Source organism: Anastrepha obliqua, chromosome 1 (genome assembly GCF_027943255.1).
Source record: "Anastrepha obliqua isolate idAnaObli1 chromosome 1, idAnaObli1_1.0, whole genome shotgun sequence".
Classification (NCBI taxonomy): Eukaryota; Metazoa; Arthropoda; class Insecta; order Diptera; family Tephritidae; genus Anastrepha; species Anastrepha obliqua.
This window is the reverse complement of record NC_072892.1, coordinates 65,539,258-65,566,923: the sequence shown is the minus strand read 5'-3', so window position 1 is coordinate 65,566,923 and position 27,666 is coordinate 65,539,258. Positions and strand designations below refer to the sequence as shown.

At 35.0% G+C, this 27,666-nt stretch overlaps 1 protein-coding gene across 5 annotated transcripts in view; it reads right to left on the bottom strand.

Moving 5' to 3' along the window:
* Positions 1–27,666, bottom strand: part of LOC129244811 (extended synaptotagmin-2-B) — an 82,585-nt gene that overhangs the window by 33,379 nt on the left and 21,540 nt on the right. Inside the window, exon 1 of one of the 5 annotated variants that reach the window (XM_054882710.1) lies at positions 11,825–12,064. The exons of 1 other annotated variant lie outside the window; for it this stretch is intronic. Coding sequence is in view for 3 of the 4 variants with exons in the window: in XM_054882678.1 (XP_054738653.1) it covers positions 8,680–8,744 (65 nt within the window). In the remaining variant the exon portion in view is untranslated. Of the gene's footprint in view, positions 1–8,679; positions 9,018–9,067; positions 9,186–11,824; positions 12,065–27,666 lie in introns of those variants that run through there. 3 more of the 5 variants (XM_054882701.1, XM_054882678.1, XM_054882684.1) reach the window with 3 other exon arrangements.

Below are 27,666 nucleotides of genomic sequence, written 5' to 3'. Positions count from 1 at the left end.
ATTGAAGATAGTGACCATAGTGATGTTGCTGTGATAAGGTGCCCATGCTTATAACTTTTGCCATTTAGTGACTCTGGAAATGATAGTGATTCTGAAGATGACCTTTGGTCTGACAGTGACATGCTTCCGTTTTGAACCTTTTGAAGAAGGCCAAATGCCAAATTCCCCTGAAAGCGTAGAAGATGTAGTCACGCTATTTATTGGAAATGATCTGTTCGAGTTTATGACGATAGAATCTACCATAATCGGTACCATAGTAAAATTTCTGATTTGCGGCAGCCCGAAATCCAAAAAACTAATAAAATGGGTTGATTGAACTGTTGCCCAAATGAAAAAGTGTATAGGGCAAATTCTTTTAATGACACAAGTCACAAGCAAAGATGGGTGTGGTGATTGACTCCACATTGGTACTTGAGAAAATTAATTTTAATATTTCTCAGCAAGCTTACGAAATCATACTATTTTCTGGTTAGAGATGGTAAGAACTAATTAGGCTTCCATTTAATTTCTAGAGCATTGGGAGAATTTAATTTGCATTAAAATCATTTTGGCCTAGATTTTTCTTCGACAAAAAACTACTTCAAATTGGTGCTAAATGAATTGTAGAACTTCTTCTCTTATTCTTTCATTCATACTAGTCACAGTAAATTATAAGTTTAATTTATTTCTGATTGAATTATTTAGCATTAATCTGTTTTTCAAAGTCTGTAAGAAATGCTTTATTTTTTAGGCTATTAATTGAATAAATAAACAAATAATATAAATAAGTAAGTAAATAAATAGATCAATAAATAAATAAGTTTCGTTTTTCACCATAGCTGATGGTAAACTATGTACTATCCTGGCCATCATTTTTTTTAGTTTTAAGTTGCTTCTTAATCCAACTTCAGTGAGATAGTTGAGAAGATTTGCTATTAAAAGATTTAGGAAAACAAGAAATTTTCAAAGAAATTAATTCTATATGAAAGATTAAAATGCTTTCCGTTGAAAATATTTGCTTCTTGTATAGATTTATAAACATATGCATGTATGTATGTATATTTGTATATTTGTAAGCCACAAACGATCTAAATACCAAGTTTTTTTGCGTGAAAAATATCTTAATGTGTCATAATAGCTAAGCTATAAATTTAAAATGAGTAAACAAAAAACAATTTCCTTTATAAAAGGCATAAACAAACACAAAACGCAAGCTAAACGTGATAATTTTTGTATTTAAATTTTGAATGACTAACTTGCAATGAAAACACAAACGCAGCAAGCAATATAAATATGTATGTATGTGCCTACACATATTTACTTATATACATTTATATATTTATATTCACACTTCTATTTGCACATTCTTTTACACACACACACTCATACACCTATTGAAATCGACATAAATTCCCTTTAAAGGTGAAGCAACAAGTTGTTGCTTTCATCGAGCTGTGCAATGTAAGCCAACTGGCGCTGAAGTGTTGCTGTGGAATCTATGCACCTGTTGCTCATTTGGCAGCATACAACTTACTGCGAATAGGAAAGTAAAGCAGCAGAACAAACAAAACATGGTTTTCGAGAAGATGCGGATGGAAATGTAAAAAAAAAATGTTTCATTGGCGCAAATAATTGCGTACATGAAAAATGTATGATGTACGAGGGTCACTATTTGTATTGTGAGCTGTGGCGGCCTGAAGTGTGATTAGGTACTAGCATAGGTCCCAATAAAAAATTCAATAATTTTGATTATTTCTTATATTTTTTAGGATTTTTTGCCATTTATTTATTACATTCTACTACTTGAAAAGAAAATTTTTCGATAATTTTTTTTTTTGTAACTTAGAAAAAACTCACTTTTTCGTTAATAACTAAGGTCATGCATAGCAATTTCTGAAGTTTCACAGACGGATTCCATACATTTTTCGAGTTATATATTCAAAATGCGTACAGCGATTCAGTGAAACGAGCCAAAACCACCTGACAGTAGTGCAAGTGTATTTTATTTTATATGGATATATTTAAGATTTTGCCTTTGATATAGAACAATAAATTAGTTTTGAATTTTTGTAACATTAAATTTATTTAAATTAATGATGTGATAATTGTTTTCATGACTTGGAAAGCACTTACACCACTTACGAAGACAGCAAAAAGTTAAAAATCTTACACAACACCTACGCGACTCAAATGAAACAAATCAATTTTTTATGAATTTTTTTAAATACTTCAGCAATAAAAAATAATATTAACAAAATAAAAATACTTTATTTCAACATTTGCTATTCAACTAAAATTATTTACGCTCTTAGCAATAATATAAAATATATTTTTTTATTATGATCAAGTTTTCGAAAATATTCAATTAATTATATAAGTAAATTTTTCGAATCTGACGGGTCTGGAAAGATGATATAAATGTAGTGTACTATATTTCCAAAGTTCTGTGGCCTTCGCCGTGAGAGCAAGCAATCCTAATTCTCAGTTTTATAGAACATTGTTTATGGTTTACTTTTAAAACCCTTATCCATATATTCAGGCCCTCGCCTCATTAGAAATTGGGTTTTTTGGTTGTTTCTTTAAAAGCTTGTAAAACGGAAATTAATTTTTTTTCCAGCATTTTATTTTTTGATCCATTGTTAAAATATAAATTTTTTTTTGACCATACGAGGTTCGCTCAAAAAGTTGGCTACCTTCAAAAACTGGTCTTCCAAAACACAGGTATGACGCTGGCGACATGACTTTCGGGACTCACAGGTATCTTAAACAAAAAAGACAAAAAGATTCTTGTTCAGTACGAATGTCGTTATCGTGTAAACTACGATCTTAAAAAAAAAATTTACAAAATGGCGGATGTTCAAAGATGAAAACCCGTTTTTGACCCTTTTTTGGAATTTAAGGGTTCGAAAAAAATACTCAAACTTTTTTTTCCGAATGATCGTAGTTCATACGATAACGACACTAATTCTACGTCATTTAAATTCCATTTCATCAAAATCGGTTCAGTAGAACCGGCTATAACTGTGTCCATTGTCCATATGAAGTCCATTTTTTGAAGGCTGACAACTTTTTGAACGAAACTCGTATGGCGAGAAAAAATTTTTATTTTTTAACAATGGATCAAAAGATAAAATACTGAAAACATACAAAAAAAAATCGTTTCCGTTTTACCCGCTTTTAAAGAAACACCAAAAAAAACAGCATTTCAAATGAGGCGAGCGCCTGCAACCAATTTATTTCTTCTCCGTTGGTATTTTTTTGGCTTCTTAGAATCGCATCAGCTGAGGGTTTTATACAAACAAAATTAGCTTTTTTCATTTGTTCCAAAATACAATTTTTATATTATCGAATTTAGAGACATACAATAAATCGTTTTTTCTTGTAGTACTCTCGGTAGTTCCAAAATCGGTATCGTTCGATAATTTCTACGCTGCTCTTGGGGGACTGAACAACTTTAAGCCAATTTCAAATTTCTATTTTGTCCAGTGCACACACCCCTGTAGGCTGTTACACGTTGTTGCGTGGTTACATTTCCTAACTGCTTCAAACAACTAGAAGCAATTTCTTGGGCATCTTTTGATGACTTTATATTCTTTAATAAACGGTGAAAAACCGAAATTCCGGAAATGTTTTCACACATGTAAAAGTGCGCTAAAGAAATTATGTAGTACAATTTTGAACTGAATAGTAGTATATCTTTGTGGATTATCACTATTTCCAAATTAATTAAATTTGTAACTTCATCAGCTACGAAAATTTTTAATATGGGAAAATTTTGCGAAAATTTTATTTTTATCATTAACTAATTTTTGTGAAAAAGGCTCACATTAATTTTAAAGAAGACGGCTCAAATATACCGTTTGATTTTGGAATTGACTTAATACACGAGTACGTACGGAAGCTAGCGCTCAACTCGTCCAGGTTACATCAAAACTGGTGCTGGAATGGCTTGAGAACCTGAATATCTTAGGTCAGAATAATTGGGTTTAATAGTAGATAAATTAGCCAAGAAAGAGCTACCTCCCCATTAATAGACCCAGGTCCAGTTTGTAGCCTAGGATAGAATAACTTCTCTTCTCTTATTCAAGAAGTAGAAGGAGGACAAAGACAAAGACGGCAATCTACCCTGTTTACTGCATTAATAATCGATAAGAATAGTTTTAGAATTATCACAGGAGTACTGGAGGCCATTGTAGATTGAATTATCATCTTACTAGCTAGGGAATATAATTCAATGGAACTCGCAGGTTCTACAAGAAGGAAAATGAAACCAAAGGAGGAAATAAAACTCAATAAAATAGGAAAGATACTAAAATTTATTGAGGAAGTTAGGAGGAGGAAGTTGATTGCAGTGCTAAATTCCATAATAGTAATGCATTACTTGGCGGGAGCAGTATTTTGCAATGATATTACGAAAATTGGAGCTCCTAAGTGACAAAATCAATCGATCTATTAGGTCATCTATCGTATATGTAGTTCTCGTTTAGCACTCAATGATTTCTTCTTGCTCCCTCATATCAAAAACAAATTGTGTGGAAAAAAATGTAGCCGTCAGTGGAAGGTGTGTGTTGATGTGTCGAAAAATGATGTTTGTTAGGCGTTTCATGTCTCAATTTGCAAAACTGTTTTGATAGGAGAATATTTTGGAAAAAACCAATTAAACCATTTTCAATTAAAAATTACTTTCTTTCATCATTAGGTGCTTCAGTGCTACTTGGGGAGTGCCAGACTGGTACTTCAAACATTTCACCTACCCTTATTTGGCTCACAATGTGAATAGCAGGGTTGGGCATTTTGCACTGCCACTAATTTTTTAGTGGTAGTTAAAATAATAGAGTCATTATTACTAAATCTTCAATTCATTAAGACCGCTTATTGCATTTAATAGTTAGTGCACTATGCCCAACCCTGGTATGTAGTGACCCTCGTATTTCTATTTATACAATTTTTATGCGAAGAAGAGTTTCAAACGAGGTGGTGCGTGTGCTTGTTTTCATATTTTAGAACACCAAAAAATTGGTGATAAGCAAAATTTAATTCTACTCGTATTTACACACCAAACAAATATCCTAATGGGTGTTGTATGTATCTGTATTTAAAAAGCGCGAAAAGAGCTCAGTTAAGCAACGCCCTTAAAAAGTGAATGCTTGCAAAATGAAATAAAAAAAGCGAAACATATTTTTTTATTTGCTTTATTTTTTTTATTATTATATTTTGTTTTTTATTTATTATGTATTTTTTTATTTATTTAATTTTGTTTTTAAGAAAAAGAAGAGTCCTTTTATGCGAGTATATCTACTTATACTCGAATATTTTTCAATATTTTTGATTAATTGGGTTCTGTATTGGGGAGCCAAAATGAGGGAAAGTTTTCTTGTTGCAATTTATTAAAGTTTCAGCAAATTACAATTTATGTATGATGGACTGTGGACAAGAATCCTCTAGATAGCGACGAAATTGGGGCAATGCAATAACTGACGTCGAAATCCGCAGGAGGAAGTGGGCATGGATTGGACACACACTCAGAAAACCAGCCCAAGAAATACCAACGACGGCTATGGAGTGGAACTCACAAGGGTGTAGACGCAGGGGTAGACCAAGGAGATTTTGATCATGCAGCCTCCATGACGAAATAACCCGCAACGATTTTATCTGGACTCAATTGAGGCAAAACGAAAATGATAGAAATAAGTGGAAATCATTAACTTTGGCACTATGCGCCACATAATCGGCGCTTAAGCAAACTAAAATAATAATAATAATTCAAATTGAGGTAACAAAGATATATTTCGCTTAAGGAAATGTAATTAGTGTAAGTTTAATACTTATAAAATTATAATAAAGTTTTTTGTCATCTATTTATTTTTGTTTGATTATGAACTAAAATTTTGTGTAAAACTCCCAAAAATACTTCGTTGCTCATAAAAAATTGCTTATTTGAGTCATTAAACCTGTCGTTTACGTTTTTAGATTTTTGCTATTATAGCCGCCATCGTCAAATTACTTGGTCACTAGAGTCCGATGGCGCCATGGCGGCTATAGCCGAACCTTATTAAAGGTGCTAAAATAATCAAAATTAGGTTTATTTAAGCAGAAAGAGTAAAAATATACTTCAAATCGAAAAAGGGTCCAAAGTCCTAATAGAGCGTAACAATGCACTCAACGAAGTGGTCTCTCATAATCAGGTCTCACTGATTTGGGTATCAGCACATGAAGGACACGAAGGAAACGAGAAGGCAGACTTTTATGCCAAAAAAGGGGAGGAAGGGCTATTAATTGGGTCAACCCCATTTTTCGGCTTTAACAAAAATAATATAAAACAGGAAACCAAAAATTTGATCCAAATTAAAAGCAGGGAGCACTGGAACGACACGAGCGGCCTTAATCACTCCCAAAAGTTTTCGAACCAATGCCAACAGAGCGAAATCTGTTCTAACCCTAGATTAAAAGGGTCTCAGATGACTCTGTGGAGCACTTACAGGTCACTTTGTCTATAATAGACACTTTAACACAGTAGGATAATCTAGTACAAAATTATGCAGGTTCTGCTGTGATGAAGAAGAGTCTATGGAACACTTAATCACCAACTGTGAGGCATTAGGCCACAGGAGACACAGAATCCTGGGCGTGTACGTACTAGAGGAGGAAGACCTACAGTTGCTCCCTTCTAAGGGGCTGGTTCGATTCCTCGGAATACTAAACAACTAAAATTAAGCACTTAGAGGCGCACAATAGATCAATGTGGTCACAGTGCATAAAGATGCTTAGCCTAACCCGTAAAACCATTACTAATTACCATATATTCTAAAAATTACAAACACATTTAGTGTCAATTTGCGAAATTTACTTGTTCCTACTGTCCGTGAATGTGTTAATATTTAAAATGTTTTTCGTGTTAGACATTTTTATTGGTTTCCTTTAAAATGTTGCTCGTTTTTTACAGAATTTAGAAAAATGCAAAAAATTTTAACTTTTTTTTTTACTTTTTACTCTGAATTTTTAAAAAATTTCCATGTACGCAGTAAAGTGGTCCATGGAGTTCTAGTACATCAAGTTTAAGTTTTACGTCTAGAAAGAATCGTTTGCAATATTAATAATTTTTTTCTGATGGCTTTTTGTACTATATTTCATATGAATATGAATTTCTTGTGCGAGAAAATTTGCAAGACTGTTTACAAAAAATAAATTAAAAATAATTAACTCCAATTTTTATAAATTCCTCTTGTGAAATAAAAAAAAAAACGAATAAGCCGTTCCAAAAAAATTTTTTTGAATTCTTTAACTACTTAAAACTTTAGTACAGTAGATTCTGTTTTTATGCGGTTTTCTTTTATGCGGTTTTGAAATATTGCGGTTTTTTTTAAATTAAAAAATGCATGTCGACTTATCGCGAATTGTACATATAAACAAGATTCTAAACCAGCTAAGCAAAAACTCATCACAGATTATAACAAAAATGCTAACCCTACAAGTATGGAACCGCCTGCATCACCATCCAGATCAGACGTGTACATTTCCTCAAGTGACGGAAGTGATTTTACGCCAAATCCGAATGCGCAACTTGCGGGTATTGTCTGATTCTATTTCTGACGATGTAAATTTATTTTTCGTTTCTGACGTTTCTTAAATAAAGATATAATTTTCAAAAATACAATTTTTTGTCTATGCGATTTTATTTAATTATTTCAGATTCATGCGGTCTATGGAACGTATCTATAGTTATAATATGGGACTAGTACCCTTTTTTATGCGATTTTATTACATTATTTCAGATTTATGCGGTTCTTAGCACTTTTAAAACGTATCTATAGTTTTACTATAGAACTGGTAGCTTTTTTATGCTGTTTTTTTATGCTGTTTCTTGCGGAACGTATATACCGCATAAAAACAGAATCTACTGTATACTGAAATTAGATACGTCGTAAAACTGCTTACTCGTAATTTTTATAAAAATTAAGTTTAAAAAGTTCGAAATTTAGATGAAATTTTTTAGCATTTTTCTCAATGTGTGTAAAGTTGTAATTTATTTGGTTGGTTTTGGTTAAATAATGAAAAATAACTAAAGAAAAAATTGTTAGTATTAAATAAATATATAAAAAAAAAATAAAATTAAAAAAAATTCTGTCTGTTATTCTAAATATTACAAAAAACAAAAAATCGTCATGCACGCAGTTATGCTCGCTACTGTATATTACAAATGCTATTCAAGTTTACCTTTTGGCTATTGACTATATTTTGTCCATTGTTTTAAAGAAATGAAAAAAAAATTGTTTTTAAATTTTAATCAAAATAAGAATTATATAAAGCGTATTAGAATGGAAAAAAATGTATAAAAATATTTTCATCAGCCCAAATTTTTTAGAAAAAAATATATAAATAAAAATAAAAATAAATAATAATAAATAATAAAATATATATAAATATAATAAAAATAAATAAAAGATTGCGTTTGAATAATTTTTACAGTTTTGTTTTTTAAGGTATATCTACTTATCCAGACCCCAAATACCCGATCCTTAAATACCAGAGTAATTGTGAGTAAATGCTTAACCATTAACAAAAACTTATAACAGAAAATCTGCGCAACGTGTTAGTGCAATTGCCAATTGTGTTAGTGATAAACAACAACAACAACTAAAACAATATTCGCCAAAGTGCCAGAAAAGTGGGCGTGACACAGGCGTCAAACAAAGAACATACACATCGTCAGAGCAGCCGCGGCAACAAGACATTAACGAAATTTTCGCGTGGCGACGACAACGCATCGCCAACGATCGCAGTCACAGTCGTTGCCAAAAGTGCGCGTACTTCAATTTTTGGTGCGTTGTCGATTTTTAGATTTTTTTTTCGTTTTAGCTAAAAGAGTTCGAAATGTTAAATTTTGTTTCTACTAAAAAGCAGGAAATGGCTGGCGGTGGCGAGTAGGTATTTGTTGGAAAATTCTGGCGCACATAGAATTTTATTTCGTTTTACTCGGGTCACTGCACGTCGTGGCCAAGTATTTTCTTTGTTTTTGTTTTGCATTGACCGTTGGTTTCGTTTTTATTGCGGTTGTTGTTGTTGAAATTTACCCAATTTGTCTGCTCACCTCATTTTCGCTGCGTTGCCGTTGCTTCGTTGTGATTCTTTTATATGCTAGAAATTATTGTGATTAACGGTAATGCGGCCTATGTGGCTATGTGTGTGTATTAGTTTGCAAATGAGTGTTTATGTTATAAGAGATTTAAACACAAAAAACATATAACAAATTATATCGAATATATCTTCTTTATTGTTGTGGGCGCGCGCGTTGCTTGGGTATTTGGCATGAACAAATGGCACGCAACTAAAGTCAATTAATTGCAACACTTAAATTGGTGTGTCGATGGTCCCTAGAAGGCGGAAGCGGCAGTCAAATGGCAAAAGAAAACGCAGTTAAAATATATACGAGCAATGAGACCGAAATTGAGACACACGTGAATGAAGTTGTCTCTACGCCCACACTGACTTACAACCACCACTGCTGCATCCACCCAAACACCGCTCACCCACCGGCCATCTATCCGAGCAGGCAAGCGAGTGTCGGAGGTAAGCATTGTTGCGGCAGCATTTGACCAACAAGTGGTTGTTGTTGCTCTTTGCTTAAACACACAAACATGGACACACGCACGCGTACACTCACACTAATGCATCAACATGTTTCTTGGGTATACTCTCACGTTTGTTTACTTTGCATGCCCCTAATACAAGTGTATGTGTGTGTACTTGAGGTAAGCTGCTTGTTTGTGTGCGTGTGATTGGCGTTTAATTGGGCCATAATGAAATTAAACAGACGCTTTATGGACAAATGTTAATACTTTGTTGCGCATTTTTCTATTTCTCCTTGAAATTTCATACGAAAACGCTTGAAGATTAATTGAATTTTCACTTGAATTCTTGAGAGAAGTACACTTTTTCTATGGTAATATATTTGTTTGCTTGCATGCGCAAAATACATATGTATATTGAATAAATAAATATTTTCGTGATTTATTCGAAAAGTCAAATTCGTGTGTATGTATGTGTGAATATACGGGCGAAAAATGTACAATGAATCGAAATCAATTTAAAAAAATCATGTCAGTAATTTTAAATATTTTATATTTGTGATTGAATGGGGAGCGAGAGAGAGGGCTGGTTTTGGTTAAACCAGAAATAACTTTTTTTCACTCAACCCAAAGTAGCACTTGTTTCGTTTTTTTATAGATTTTTCCAATTGATTTCAAAGTTGCGTTATTTCTGGGCTATAAATAAATGAAGTATTCCAATACAGGTTCCACATATTTTATTAGCAGTGACGTTGGCGCCATTGTGGGCAGGAATTTCCTTTTCCTGTCAATCACTGAGTTTTAATATTTGAAGGAGTGTTTTTGAATAAATTTTTTTAAATTTTTACATAAATAATTCAGTGAGTCATGAAGAGTCCGGACAGCAGGGAATGAGGCCAATTGAGCGTGAGAAATTCATCAGCACTTTATACAAGGGGGGTTCAATAAGTACCCGTGTTAGAAATGAAGACACCATTGCTTGAACATTTTTTATTTTTCAACATAGTCCCCTTTTAGAAAGATACACCTCTCCCAATGCTCCGGCCAATTTTTTAACCCCTCCAAGAAATATGATTTGTCGGACTCTCCAAAATACGCCTGTGTTTCGGCGATGACTTCCTCGTTGGAATGAAATTGTTGTCCCCCGAGCCATTTCTTTATGTTGGGGAACAAGAAAAAGCGGCAGCAATTCATAACACAATTCATGTAGTTCGGCGGCGACAACTCTGAATGGCTATGCTGGTGTGCTTTATTTGATTTTCGATGATCGTTAAAGTTCCCTAGCATGTTAAGAAGGTTCGGCCAGTCATGCACCATTTTTGAGGTGATTGTGGTTGATAGAAGGGCTCTCAAAGCCGCCTGACTATCTGAAAGTATGTAAATGTGCGTTTCTTTTATTTTTCTGCGGAGGCATTCCCTCACACATTTCTCAATGGCATGTACCTTTCTGTCAGGAAGATTTTTGGAATCGATTTTTTGAATTTAGGCCCGTTGATTTTTGCCAGTCTTCTACCATCTTCTAATTTCCATTCATCAGTGTATCATATCTGGGATCCGGGCTTGAAGGTGATAGAATTATTTTTCCAGGCCGTACGTTTATTAATGAGAACTTAGAAGTGCCTGAAGGGAATGGGTTTGGGAGATAATGTATTCACCCTATAGAGAATAGGAGTATGTCGACTGTCTTCAAAGATCTTTAGATGTCCTTTCATATCTCCAATTTTTAGATCGGAGATGCCTTTCAATCTTAAGGCTCAAATTATAGAACCACCTGACGTCCAAATGTGATGGAAAATTTGTATATTTTTTAATATTTTTACTCTACTTAACTTGTGCTACTTTGGACGAATGAATCCAGATGAAAAAAGTGAAATTTTTAAAATACTTTCACATTTTTCCGAATCTCATAAAATTATCAAAAAAGATTTGCCATTTCAACCATTTAACTTTAATCGCCTTTCGAATTGCCAAACTTTGCCGCCTACGAGTTTCTTCAACGCGATTTCTGCCAAAAGTAATTTCACATTTCGTTGGACTCTTTCAACACTTTTTTCTACCTTTAATAAAACACTTTTTTATGTTTATTATTATAATGGCACATGCAGATGAGTAATGATTTTATTGTTTTTGTTTTCCAAACAAAAGCATTTTCGTCTTCATTAAAATTCTAAAAGCAGCGCACAAAACCATTAAAAACAAAACGCACAGAACAAAAATTAAAAACAAAACCGGCTACTAGAATTTTGTTTGTTCTTGATTTCGTTTCTTCTGCTGGTTACCTGCCCGTTCAAAAAGACGCACAATGCACCACGAAAAGTGAATAGGCCACTAAACAAACGCCAATAGCAAACACGATTTTGGCTTTATATTATATAAAAATTATATATTGACGTATATACTCGTGTGTGCGGTTGTATTTAGCTTGGATTTTAACTTGACATGGCGCAAACAATGAACGAACAAAGGATCAAAGTTTTAACAACCGAGCGAGCGAGCGAACAAAAGACAAAACACACAATTCATCGGCCGAATTCAAACTGAAGAAAACTGAAAGAATTCTATAGGAAGTACCATAAGTTGGCGCTAAGCTTTACTCTGAGCATACAAGCAGGCACACAGGCACATGGGTGTCAAGTTGTGGTAGAACGTGAGAAAAGCTTAAAATGACTCGTTTCGAGTTAGCATCACAGCAAGTGGCTTTTTTTGAGTGAAAGCTTGGCGAAAAGCTCATTCCCTGCAGGAAAAACTTGAGCTAGTGAAACAAGCTTTTAGTTCAGAACTAGTGCAGAATTATTATTATTATTAATAAAGTATCGGTCGCTGAAATTTATAATACGCTAAATTATTTATACGCTAATATGAAAAGAAAAAATATGCACGAATGCACTATGCAGCAAAACTGTGCACACATATCAAACATATCAGTGACCAAAATTAACGAAAATATTCAAAATGATTTCTAGCTTTTCAGATGCAGCTGATGTTTCAAGTGATTTACCACTTTTATTTTCAAATTATCGATTACTATCAGTCACATGCAATCCAGCAAAGCAATATTCGATTAGCCGATGGTTTATTCGCACGCAATAAATACTTAATTTAAATAACATCGTCAAAATTAGTCAATCTTAATCAAGGCGGCAGTTGTAGCCGAATGATTTTATGCGGGACTACCATTCGGTAGAGATCGTGTTCGCAACTCCAGACATGAAACACAAAATGATAGAAGAGGTTTTTTTCCAATAGCAGTCGACCCGTTGGCGGCGACGAGTATCATAGGCGATGGAATAATTAGCTGTATGAGCTTTATGACGACATAAACATAGCGCAGCGAATAAACATCCAGCGGTTTCGATGCGGTACCAGCTGGTTATAACAGAATAAGAGGAAGTTATCCTCTGCGTGTTTCCAACTGGCACCGGTTAGCATGAGAAAGACTCGGCCGAAATCGCGTGGGTAGCCGTCTCTAAGCAGGTAATGCCAGACCTCCGAGTGTTTTTCGGCCATGAAAAAGCTCCCATAAAAAGACCATTTGCAGTTCGGAGGTGGCATAAACCAGTAGGTCTCTCCATTTGTGGAGCAATAACCTCAACACGCACAAAAAATATAGTTCATAGTACAATAAGACTCAAATAAAGCAAAATGTTCGAGCTTTTTTTAAAATTTGGTAAATACTCATCAAAATCTCGAACTTTTTACTAAGAGTTTTTAGAAAAATTTTGAGGATGCAGTTTTGTAGATCACTGAATTTTGTTATAATGTAACCTTCAAGTAGGTAAAAAGTCACTCTAGTTTTTGAGAATTTTTTTCGATAGCAGTCTTGTGCATTTTCTACATTTAACACATTTTTTTTATATGGAAGAAAACACCCAACACCGTCAATAGAAAAAATTGTCAAAAATCAACAGCAACGCGATCTAGTTTACAGTATTGAAAAAGCGAAACGAAACGTACTAGATCTCATCTGCCCGATTTGGTCCTCATTTTAACAATGCTTATCATTAAATTAGAGAGGAATGAATATCAACTGTATTTCCCCATGACACTTTGCGTATCATTGGAATTGTAATGAAGCCACATTTGAATTGAAGCGGGGAGAACGGACGAGAATATCCTATGCATCTGCTAGGCATGCTGGGAGATTAAGGTCAACTCTTTCGGTAAACTTTATTTTGATAGTTTCACAAATTTGAGAATTGCTAGTTGACTGAAATTTCTGTTTTTCTTGTTCTACGGTTTGAATTCAATGAATAGGCGAGGTTTTTCACACAATGTTTTATATTTATAATTTTTTTTGTAATTATACAATAATAAAAATTCTTAACTTTTAAACATAACTATCTTACAGAAACTCTGATATTGCATTGCAGCCCCGTTATTCGATACGTCAGTTCGCTTGTCGTTTATTTATTTAATTTTAAAAATTAAAAAGCCAGTTGGCCAGATCCGTGTGCCTAACAAGGGGTTAATTAAAATTAACATCTCCTTCTTTTGGAATTTATAGCTTTTGGCTAGAAAATACATTTTTTTTTAGAATTCGTTGTTGGAAGTTGTTTCAAAACGAAAAATTGGGCAACGCCGTTTCCATGAAACTATTGTTATTGTTTTTGTATTTACATTACATTATACAAGGTGGCGCAAAATTAATCAACCTATCGGAAGATTTATAATTTTTGCAATTGGCATCGTACGTCGATCATATTAGACACTCATGAATTGGACAGCTGTAGTATACAAATAGACAAGCATTGGAGCGCGCAGAGGTCAACATAGAGATTTTCATGACTCAAAACAATTTTGTTTTATTAGTAAAAAAGTTATTTAAAAGCATGATGATTAATTTTGCGCTACCTTGTAAATTAGGGCATTGAAATTGCGTGCCCCTTGCGCTATTTGGAGTTATAGTCATTCAGCTTATAGACCAACCCATTATCTATCTCATATAATTGACACTTTTTGTTATATCGGCGCGCAAAATTCGGAAGTTTCATAAATAAAATAAAAGCAATGCGAACCAGTAGTAGTTCCATATTAACTGCAAGCGCGTTGATTCAGATATTTCTGCAGGGTTATTTGCTAATACATGTGGCTTGATTGGCTACGTTTGAGAGCCACTTTTTGTGAGTGAGATTTGAGTGTTTCTCCGATATATTTTTGTATTCATTTATGAAGGCTATGCAGTTTTTGCATTTTCCTTGTTTTGCTTCGCAAATTCGTAGCTGCTGCCATGAAACATGCAGCTGGTTTAAGCTCTTTTGTTTTAGCTATTTTTAGAAAATACTTAGGCATGCTGCTGTTTTATGTATGCATGTGTGTATGTAAATGCGGCTTCTTGGCGCCAATTCGCTGCCGCCTCCCTCGTTTGGAAGATGATGCAGTGCTACGCAGCGGTGGGAGATAGGCCAATGCCAATTTGACGCTCAGTGGAGATAAAATTATTTACAAATAGTTTTCCGAGTATGCTTTGCTGCTACTTTAGCATTGTTCTAATATTGCATTTGTTTGCCATTGTTTGTTTCTTTTAATTTGGTTTTGCCACTTTTGTAATTTTCCTGATTTTGTGTTTACTTGGCTTGTGCGGTATTTAAATTGTAGGTTTCTCTGGTTTCTTCTTGGTTGAATTTACCACAACGGAGAAGGAGCATGGTTATTTGTCAGCTATTAGTCAAGCAAATTGAGAATTCAAATTGTGTATACAAGTGGTTGTAATAGAGGTATTAGGTGTGCAAGAGAGCGTCTGCTTTGGGGCCGCCAGAAATTGTTGTGCATGAAAGTTTGCAGAAGGATCTTAGACTTCACCCCTTCAAAAGTCAAGCCCTGCAAGCGCTTAAGTCTAACGTTTATCTCTGCGAGACAATATTGGAGCGATTTCGTACGGTAGATTTACATGCAGGTTTAAATGAAAGTCTAAATAAACGAAATTGCCGTTATTGGCCATCTAAAGGACAAAACCCACTATTAAAACATCAACAGCCACTTCACAGTCCCAAAGTGACGGTTTGGTTTGCTTTGACAAGCAGTGGAATAATTGGGCAATATTTTTTTGGAAATCGTCGAGGGCAATTTCAGTGGACGATGTCTCTTATCGAGTCAAGCTGAACGAGTTTTTTCTGCCAATAAGGAGAGATCATCCTTTCTTCGGCAAACAGTCATGGTTTCAGCAAGAACTAGTTTTTAAGTGAAAAACGAAGCCGAAGTGAAAATTACAAATTTCGTAAACTTTAATTTGACATAACACTTTTTTTTGATCAATCCAGAGATTTTGGGAATCTATCTAGTTTTCTTTAATCTAAAACAGTTATGTTATTTAGCGATACCTCGAAAACGACATAACACAGATTCAGCGACTGATTTTACATCGCAACGGTTCCAAAGCTCTTTGTGTATATTATAAAAAAAAATTACAATATAAATTAAGACTTTTCCTTTTTCGATAAAGTCCGTCACTCAACTTTAACCTCCAAACTTATAAGTTTTTGTTTTCACTCTATTTTCCTTAAATGGCTAAAGTCGTACCATTTCAATCGTGAATGTGAGTCTTTTTATTCTTTTATTGCTTCTTCCGGTAACCCTCAAGACAACATTCTGGGCCCTTTGTTCTTTGTATTTTTTTAAGTTTGTCTGAGTTTCTTTTATATGCATACGAAATATAAATTTTTTAAACTCTATTAAATCTGCCTGACTTAAACAATTCACAATCAGACCTCAACAACGTCGTGACTGTGGTAGGAATCTCTTCAAATAAATATTAAGAAACGTTTTCATGTGCCATTTTATAAGTCTAAGCAATTTAATCTCAACACCATAATCTCAACAACTTAATGAAATTACTGATTTGGGGGTAATCTTTGAATCCACTTCTTAATTTCGAAGTCATTTGAATCTTGTCATCGTTAAAACGCATTCTCCAATTACCTTGATTCGGCGTTTTGCTTGCGATTTCACGGACCCATACACTTTAAAGTTAGTATTTACTTCGCTCGTACGATTTAAGTTGGAGTTTTCAGTCTTTTTTTGGAGGCCATATCATCAGTACCGCATCAATAGACTTAAACACATTGAAAAGAAATTTCTTCTTTTAGCACTCAGATCTTTAAAATTCACTTATGCTTCATATAGTGCAAGGTGTGCATTACTAAATTTAAAGTCGTTACAAAGTAAAGGGTGGTTAAGTTTCAAGGGTCGGTGTTGATTTTGAATAAAATATAATAAAAAAAAATTATTGTCATTTCTGTATGTATGACTCAATTACGTGTGGAACAAAATACCAGCCAAATGGCCGCTGTGGCCTCGGCGGCACACCTCCAAAGACCACCAAATGCAAATAGTTCCTTATCTAAAGGGTGCTTAAGGGGTTAGGTGGGTTTGAAAATTTCAAAAAATCGATTTTTTTTTGTCTTATTAAATAGTATAATATGTTTAAAATATTCTCCTAAAATTTCAAATTGATCCGAGTAAAATTCTACGAGATAGACCCTTCAGAAGTTCCGCCCATCAGGCCATGTCAGTGCAGCGTTTCGCAGGTATACGCGTTTATCTCAAAACTCGATTTTTTAAGTCGGTGGACACGATTTCTCGAAAAGTAATGAAGCGATTTTGTTCAAATTTTGCACACATCTTTGGAATAATATTATCAAGTTATTGAACGAAGGATTTTTTTTTATTTTTATTACAACTAATTTTTTCGAGCCAACACATTACGAAAATTTGACCAAAAAATGAGTTTTTTTGTTCAAAGTCTGTCAAAAATTCAAATTTAAGTTTTTTTTTCCTTCGTCCAGTAACGAGATTTATCCATGTACTAACGAAATATTTTTGGTTTTTTGATTTTAAATGAACCAATAATGAGTTACGCTGTCCACGGCAAGAGCATTTTTTTGTGAGACGTTAAGCGAGATGAGGTACCAACGGCTGAGTTTTCGGAATTTTTAAATAAAAATTTCACAAAATACTATTTAAATATGTATCTTTGATATGCTGAATTGTTTAAATAAAATATATGATTGTATATATTATGCGCCGAATTATCTCATCTTTTAGCTCTTGAATTGTTGCTGACTTATCGACGTACACTTTTTCTTTCAAATAACCTCAAAAAAAGAAGTCCAACAGTGTCGTTGACGTTTAGGTGTGGTTCACATTCAACATTGGCCCTTGAAATTTAACCACCCCTTAGAAGAAGTGTACTTTCACTCTGCTTTGCTTTCGATATTATAAATGGGACAGTTGACTTTCCTTTACTCTTGGAGTGCATTCATTTTCACATACATCAAAAAAATCTTCGGAGTAATAATTTATTATTTGGAGAGCTTGTCCGAATTGTTTCCAATAATCGAGCGGCTACTGTAGTTTTTATGTCCGCACTATCTTTTATAGGATCGTGTCCTGCGGTCAATTTCCAGTTTGCATCATTTGCGACAAAGTGGCTATTAATCAGAAGTAGGGCGACATGCTGACGCTCCAATACATGAGTTGCATATACAAACTATAAACAGGTGTGTACATAGATTTGTTTGTGCGTGGCTGGTGCAAATGTCATCATAAACCGACATATACATTTGTGCAGGTAGAAGTACTTAGTTGTACTAGGTCCCAATGCCCCGTACAAAAATGAAAGCAAAATCTCAATTTATATGAAAGTGAAGCACATTTGCAGTAGATTATTAAAATCGTTGTTTATGGGTCAAATGTGAAACGAAGTTTGAAGTTCTAAACAATTTTAAAATCCGTATAGGCGTGTATGCATTAAGGCTGGTCGTTTTGTGTTGATTCCTACAGTAGAAAAATACTTTTAAATGCTTGAGTCCGATCAAAATTGGAATATGCTTCATTAATCTGGAATATAATTTATTTATTCCACACTTTGGAGGCATTGTTGGTGTTTCTTTGGCGGTAAATTTAATCAGAAGGTCAGGGCGCCGGTCAGGAACCTTAGCTCCCTATCTTGGGGATGAAGCATACAACTTTGAGGAATCCATGCACGCCATCTGGTGACACTAAGCGGGCTACAGGCTAATATCGTTGACCCCGGGTGGGTTCCTCCCTCATCAATCAATACGGCCTGAATTACCAATAAGCAGTAGCCTATAGAAACATCAGAATCCTCCTTCGACCGATTTTCCTTACTAGTCCATCCGCTGGGGTTCATCGCACGATGTTTGGGTTGCTACCATATTTATTGATTTCACCCTTTCTAGATTTATGGTTTTTGTACGTTTGTTGATTATAAGGATGCATTCGATAGCCCGATAAAGGATTCGTATACGCCACAATATCTGAGTTCGGTATTCCCGCACAACTGATTCGAGTTTGCAAAATGACATTGAGCAACACGTCCATCTCTGTCAAGGTAGGAAAAGACCTCTCTGAACCTCTCAATACCGAGCGAGGTTTCAAACAAGACGATCCACTATCGTGCGACTTCTTCAACATCCTCATGGAAGGGGTACTGCGGAGGGCTGGGGTTCATCGAAATGACACTATTTTCACCAAAAATGTCCAGCTCCGTGGATATGCTGATGACATTGACATCATAGGACACTTAAAGCGAGATGCTACCGCAGCCTTTTTCGCTATCGCAAGAGAGCCGACTAAAGTGGGTCTGGCGGTTAACGAAGGTAAGACGAAGTATATGCTGTCCACTACATAGCTTATGCACGGCGTTTGTAATTGTCAAAGAATTTATATATCTTGGCATCGCTGCCACAACAACAGGGGATGCCAGCCTAGAGATAAACCGACAAATTGTTAATGGGTGTTACTATGGTGTTAGTAAGCAAAGCCCTCTCTCGCCCGGCAAAACTAACATTCTACAAGGCGCTCATCTTACTTGTGCTACTCTATGGCGCTGAAGCATGGGTTGTGTCGCAGACTGATGCGGCAGCTCTTGGGGTATTCGAGGACTTTCTCACAACGCCAATTTTAAGCAATTTTGGCCGAGTTTAACAAAGCGTCCAATCGTTTCTTTCTCGTGTAAATCGGCGCCAGTTGGACACACCAAGTGAAGCCAAGCCATTGACGACATGGTCTTTCCAATACAGACCTCTTTCTCTGCTTCCACCAGCTGGTACCGCATCGAATACTTTTAGCGCCGGAGCGTTTGTCCCCATACGGACGACATGACTTAGCCAGCGAAGCCACTGGACCTTTATTCGGTGCGCTGTGTCTATGTCGCCGTAAAACTCATGCAGCTCATCATTCCATCGCCTACGGTAGCCATCGTCGGCAACATGCAAGGGGCCAAAAATCTTACGCAGAATCTTTCTCTCAAATACTCCAAGGGATGTCTCATCGGGTATTGGGACGGGCTTGGTGAGAGCCTTATAAAGCGTTGGCTTTGTTCGCCTACGTAGTCCAAAGTAGCACTTGTTGGCGAGAGAGATTCTACGTTGGATTTCAAGGCTGACATTGTTATCGGTGTTAATGCTGGTTCCTAAATAATCGAAGTCTCTTACAACCTCGAAATCATAACTGTCAACAGTGACATGAGTGCCGACTCGCGAGTGCACCGAATGTTTGTTTGATGGCAGGAGGTACTTCGCTTTGTCCCCATTCACCACCAGACCCATTCGGTTTGCTTCTTTATTCAGTTTGAAAAAGGTAGAACTAAAAGCGCGGTTGTTAAGACCGATGATGTCAATATTATCCGCATACGTCAGCAAAATAATGGTAGTAGCATTTTGAGCTTTATTAAATAAAGAAACGAAAAGAGTAATCTGCACCACTTTGAATACGTAATTTGATTTTGAAATTTATTACATGCACTTTAGGCCTTATGCCCATACTCTGAAATGTTTGTGTACTTTAATTTGCATTTCAGCAAACTTGAGCACCCGTCGAAATTTCGCGCCTTTACTCTTTCCATTTTCTCGGATTTTATTTTTTACGCCTTTAATTCTTCAATTTTTTTGTTTGCCACTTCAGAAGCAAGCGTTCGAAAGCCTACACTTTTGTCTTGTATCCTTCGCCAAGCAGTGTTGAGTACGAGCGAATGAATGCTGCGGGCGTGTTAGGCAGCTGTACATGGCAACAATGCGAAAAAATCGCAACAATACATACGAACATAAGAATAAATATATAAAAATCACATCCTTCACAATGGCACCCAGCGGTACGGCTCACCAGCCAGATGCTGGTTTGTATGCCGTGGATGGGGTCTGGGTGCAAAAAGACAGACAGATTGTATTTGCTTGCCTACTTTTTTTTGTCACAAGTAAAGGGGAAGCGAAGGGTTAAAATTGTATATAAATATTTATATGTTTATTGGTAGGCGAAAGTTTCACATCCTTTTATTGTATAAGAAGCGTCAAAGGATTTATTTTGTAGTCTATTATTTATTATGCATATTCATAATATACATACCTATATACAGGGTGGCTGATGAATTTTGCTATATTAAGAAACTCAAATAACTTTTTTTTTAGTGTATGGAATTCATTTATTTATTTTTTCAAGTTCAAGGTCATTAAATTTTATTAAATGTAGCTTAACTAGTTTTAAAAATAATTGAATTTAAATGCCCCCCATGCTCGTTGACACAAGTGCGGCATCTTAGTAAAAAGTTGTTCATTGCTGCTTTGAGAGTTGCGACAGGAATAGCCGCAATTGTTGCCCGAATGGATTGTTTTAGTTCATCCAAATTTGTTGGCTTTGTTTTATAAACTTCTTGTTTACATAAACCCCACAAGAAAAAGTCAGGTGCAGTAAGGTCAGGCGACCTGGGGGCCCAACGAAATTCGGAGTTTCTTGAAATCAGTTTATTGGGAAATTTTCGTCGCAACTCTGTCATAACAGTCTGGGCTATGTGAGACGTTGTCCCATCTTGTTGAAACCACACAGAGTTGAAAGGAATTCTCTTTCGGCGTAGTTCTGGATAGAAAAATTCTTTCAGCATTTTCAAATAACGGTCTCCAGTAACCGTAACGGTGTGACCATTTTCTTCAAAAAAATAAGGCCCGACAATACAGCGTGAAGAAACCGCACACCACACTGTCACGCGAAGAGGATGCAATTCCGTCTCGTGGAGCATCTGTGGGTTAGAAGTACTCCATATTCGACAATTTTGTTTGTTCACATTGCCGTTTAAATCGAAATGGGCCTCATCAGACATGAAAAGGCAGTTTAACATGTTTTGGTCTTCTTCCACCATTTGCAGGATCTTCTGGCAAAATTCCAAGCGAATCGGCAAGTCTGCTGCATTCAGTTTGTTAACCATTTGAATTTTGTAGGGAAATAAGTCTAAATCTTTGTGCATTATTGTTTGCAAAGACTGTCGGCTGACACCAAGTTGAGCAGATAAGCTTCTTGTTGAAACCCTTGGATTGCTTTGTATAGTTGCAGCTACAGCAGCGATCGTTTCCTCCGTCCGAACTGGTGGGTTTCGATGATAAGGCCTTCTTGCGACTGTTCCTTGCTCAGCAAAATTATTCACCAGTCTCATTATGGTCCATCTGCTCGGGGGATCGCCGCCAAACATCCGCCTGTGCTCTCTCTGTACCAAAACTAGGGTCTCCAGTGATAGCGGCGGACTATCCAAATTCTTGTTTGCGTGTCCCAGTTATCTATTTTAATAAATTTTAAAGATCAATCTGCAAATTAAAACAAAAATGGAACAGATAACTTAAAAAGAAAAAAAGTATGTACTATATATTTTTTTTGAAATACGGAAACTTTCAATTCCCAAATGAATTTGAGCTATGCTTTGCAGTTACATTTGTCGTTGAAGTCAACATTTTTTGCTATTTTTGCATTGCACGCACCAAATAAATCTATTTCTATTTCAAAAAATATCAACTACTTAGCTTTTTCGAATAAAGGCCGAACTCAGGCAGGCCATGGCAAACTTTTTCTGCCAAGAAAATCATAGAAAACTAATAAAGTGTGCCAGGTAGTAAAGGCATTCGTTTTCAGTAGGCAAGCAGTAATTGCTTAACATTTTTTTACGGTCCACTAAAGGATTTGCTCTGAAGACGCCTTGTAAAATTATCCGAATAATAACTTTCTAAAATATTTTAAGCCTCTAACAATTTTTCAGTGATTCTTTGAAGTAGGGCCAAGATTACACTTTAAGGTGGGAGATAGAGGGTTAAAATATTCAACGAAAATATTTCCCGTGAAATTATACTCCATATTTCTTAAACTATCATTTCGCTCAGACATATATTTGAATCGAATTTTCCACCTTTCAGACTTTTCAACTTTTCAGACCTTTCAAACTTAGGCCCCAATTTTTCATTGAGTAGGTCTTAAAATAAAAATAGAAGCTAACTGGTGTCAGTCCATGGAATCTTTTACTACTTTATAGGTAGAGGTTGGTAAGTGAAATGGCAAAAGTACCAGTGTGATACTCCCGAGCAGCACCAAAGCGCATGATACCATTGTGAGACCCCCAACGGGCAGAAATCTACAATCAACCATAGCTGTTGTTGTAATGGAGAAGGTTGATGGAATTTGGGTTGGCACACTGGCTGCCAAATCCGGACAGTTACAGAGAAAGTGTTCCACAGTTTCTTTCTCTGAAAGGCCCCCACAGCTCCTGCAATGGTGGTTAAATGGTAAGCCCTGCTTTTCTGTGTGTGTGCCGATCATCCAATGGCCGTTAAACACAGCTACGAGTCTCCAGAACATTCTGCACCCTAAGCCTTTTGTATTGGGGCCCAAGGGTTTTCGAAATTTTTTGGAAATTCAGGAGAAATGAAGCACCATATATGTTTTTTGAGAAGTAAGTTGTGAAATCCCCCTTTAACACAGTCAAGGGGGTATCAATGTGCGGTTAGGTGATCTCTGAGACCAATTCAGTCAACCCTTTCCTAGCAAGTTCATCAGCAATTTCATTTCCCTCTATGTTCCTATGTCTCGGAGTCCAGATCAGAGAGATGTTATCTGCACACTCGAGATATTTGATCTTCTCCTTACAAGAGTTGACCAGTTTGGATCTGCAGCATGGCATTATCAGAGCCTTGATAGCAGCTTGACTATCGGAAAAAATTCAAATATCTTCCTCGCTTCCACGTTCTCGAAGCATTTTGTATGCCCGAGAAACACTAGCAGTGTTCGACAGGAGAAACGAAATAGCGAAAATATTAGCTGATTTAATCCCTGCCTTGACTTTCGATTCCCGACTGGACAGGTAGGTTTTCGAATATATTTATAAACTCCCGGAAAGTTTCGAGCGTTGCACGATGGAATCAATTGTGCGTTAAGATTCATAGCAGCTAATACCGGCTCTACCCACTTCTCGTTACCATTCGATTTGCATCCCCAGCATATTCCAGTAAGGGAAGACTGCCCAGCCAACCAGTTTTCAAGACACTTTTCTAGGCACTTCGTTTTCTTATAAATATGACGTTGCTCAAACAGTGCCAGGATGTTTATAAGCATACAAGGTAATGATTTTCTACGCGTATGATCGCAAAAATTAAATAACTGAATAAATTAAAGCTAACGCCCATAGGCAGGAACCAAGGCTCAGAACAAAGACTTTACCGGAAAACAAATTGGTTTTGTGTACACACAAATGTGTCTGTAATCCAAAGTAATACTCATACATAATGGCGGGCTTCTGCATGCGTGTAGCCATAGCCGCCGTGAGTCACCACGGCGTATGAGTGCTCATGAAATATTCAATCGAATTAATGTTACTCATACGCGGCAGCAAACACTACAACAACACAACTGACAATAAATGCTATGATACTAAGCCACTAAGCATGCTGTCATGACTAACATATAAAGTAAAAAGATATAAATACATAATAAATTAGTAACAAAAAATACAACAGACACAAATTTCAATTTCATTTTTGACCAGCCTGTTTTTGGTCAGTCAGCGAATCGTAATCGAAGAGCAAAATGAAGCGTAACCTTATTTTTACAGCTCAACATTTCTATAGATACCTGTATACAGTTGCTTAAATTATTGATCGAAATACTTCTACAGTTGACATTTTATGAAGAAAATTAGAAAATTAGCCAGAATAATTTAACAGAAAAGTGTGCCCCCAATTTGGGTGAAATTGAAAGTAGTCAGTCAAATTAGGCGCTGGGGATGAGTGATAATGCAAGTAATTATTTTTCTGTCCGATATATGCTTCAAAAAAGTGGAATAACGGTGTGACTATGGTTGAAAATCCTCATATAACTGAATTGTATAGGAAACTCGAGGCACGCATACAAATGACTTCTGCGTTGTCTATAAGAAGAAGTAGACCACTCTTTAATGAGTTTGGAGATCTCAGACCGTTTTAATCAGAGATCCATTAAAGTTTCTGATGAGCTTTCCAAAGTTTGAGATAAGTTTTTCTATAGAAGTTTCAATGCATTTTTTTGTTAGGAATATTTAAAAAAACCAGCTCAGAACTAGACAAATAATAATATAATTTTCTGAAAACTTTATCATACCTTTGCAATGCATAAAAGCGAGTATTATCTGCTTTTAGGAGCATCACCATGCAAAAATCTTTATACTCAAGTTGAAAAATGCATGCCCGTGTAATCGCGAGATAGTATTTTATGTGCATGTGTTTATCTGTGCATGTATATGCGGCCTTAGGTGGCTTGCAATTATTTTTAGCAGGTGTTCATGAACAAACTTGAACAGCTAAAAATTGCTCGTGGTGCAACCACCACCGCATACGTATGTGTGTATGTATGTACTAATTTGTTGCTGGGTGTGTGCAGAAGTATGTTTTAAGTGTCACACCTTTCACAACTACATATAAGCATACGGGCTGCACGCGATTGACGGTTTTGCGGGCACATAGCAAGGACGACGCGACCAGCAAAAGTGAAAACGAAAGCGAAAGCAAAGTGGCGCCAACGGCAAAAAAGATAAGAAGGAAAAAATGCGAGTGGTGGCGGTGACAATGGTTGTAAAAAGCGTTTTTTGTTTGTGTTATTTTGCCTGTCAACCGAAATCAGTGTGCAGTTGGTCAAAGGCAAAGCAGCGTCTACATTTGGACCCAGCGTATCGCTGAATATTGCAAATTATTCGTCTAGATTTTCTCCCTTTAAAGGAGGGACATGCAGTTTTATGCTGCCTACGGAAGGACAGATGGTTTTTATGTGATTTTTATTATTCATTTCTTGCTGCTATTATCTTGATGTTTTATTTGCTAGTAGTTGAGATTGAGTACACAACTTTCATACCGCAATTCGGTAAGACCGACACAAGAGCACTCAGCTGGGTGGCATAGCTCGGTGTTAGAATATAAATGCAAATCTGTGTTAACTGCATATCTTCTTCGAATGAGTATTTAAATAATGGCTCAAGGATAGAATGACTGGATGTGGCGTTTTAAAAATGGTACACTATATGGCATGCTATATGGTATAAGCACTATAACAAACTATAGGAGAAATATTCTATTAATGACCGATTCCACGTCAGCCAAGTATTTTGGATAATGTCGTAAATTCTGCTAAAAATTTAGTTATTTGTAGACCTGAGTAAAAAAGTTGTTAACTGATGAAATTCTGAAAAAGCTTCTATAATTTTGAAATTTATTCAATGTCTTTTCTTTTTTGAAGTGAAATATTTTCGCTGTCTTTCAATATTTTGTATTAAAAAAACTAAAAAATTGTTAAAAAAAAACATATATTTTTTATTAATAGTTTAGAAAAAAATTATATTTGTTTATTAAAAATGTAGAAGAACAATTATATTTTTTATTAAAAATTTTTTTTTGTAATTTTTGAAAAACGGTTTTTTAAAAGGAAAATATTTTCGGTTCATTTTAAACTTTTACATAGAAAACTTAAAAATAAAGGCTTTTGGAAAAAAAATAAATTTTGGTTTTATACAAAATTTTTTGAAAGAAATTATATTTATTATTCAACATTTTTTTTTAAGTTTTTTGAAAAAAAAAAGTATTTTCATTCAAAATTTTTTCGAAAAAAGGCTTATTTTTTTATATATTTTCATTCAAAATTAAAAACAAAAAATGAAATTGTTTTATTAAAATTTTTTTTTCAAAAAAATATGTCTTTTAAATAAAAAAAAAATAAGATATTTTTTGCCAAGATTTAAATATAAAATTTTTTTATTCAACATTTAGAAAAACAGTTATATTTGTTTATTTTTTTTGTAAATTTTGAAAGGCAGTTTTTTTAAATAAAATATTTTCGGTTCATATTAAACTTTTGAATAAAACCTGCAAAGAAAATTTTTTGGAAAACAAATTGTTCATATTTTATTCAAAATTATTTGGAAAAAAATTATATCTTTATTAAAATTTTTTTTTATTAAAATATTTTTGAAAAAAAATGTATTTAAAATTAAAAAAAAAAATTTTTTTTTATTATTTTTCGGTTCATATTAAACTTTTGAATAAATTGTACATATTTTATTCAAAATTATTTGGAAAAAAATTATATTTTTTATTAAATTTTTTTTTATTAAAATATTTTTGAAAAAAAAATGTATTCAAAGTTAAAAAAAAATTTTTTTTTTATTAAATTAAAAAAAAAAAATAGTTTTAATAAAAAAAATTATATATTTTTTTGTTAAATTTGAAAATAAATTATTAATCGCTTAGACTAGGCATTAGCAAAATCGAGCTCGAAATGGCTGGGAGCCCTACAGTTTGAGCGTCAGAAGGATATCTCATAAATGGATCTTCCAGCGCTGCTTAAATTTGCTAAAAGCATTGACGTCCTACGTGATATCCATTTTAAATCTTAATAGAGATCAGTCTCCATCTGGTTTCGTTAGGGATCAAAAGATCTATGTGTGGCTTAATGCCAGCCGGGCTAACCTAACTTAACCTACCATAGACCATGCCCATGAGCTTTACAATAAAGACATTAACTCCTGTGGTAATGAGCTTTAGGAATTTAAAGACTAACTATCTTAGATAGGGCGTTCAGCGCTCTGGGTGACGGGCAATTCATATATATTAAACAGGTAGAACTAGTGATGGAATCTTTGAGCCAATGTTTAAAAGACCTATACCCAATTTCTTTCAAGCGGAGATCCCCGGCATAGAAATCAGTGGCAAAAAATACCTTTGATGAGGTGCAGCTCACACAATAACTTCCCGTCTCATATAATAACATCTAAACTTGTTGAGGAATGCATCGCTGTTAGCAATACCCTGTGAGTAAAGAGCATTGTCTTGTTGGG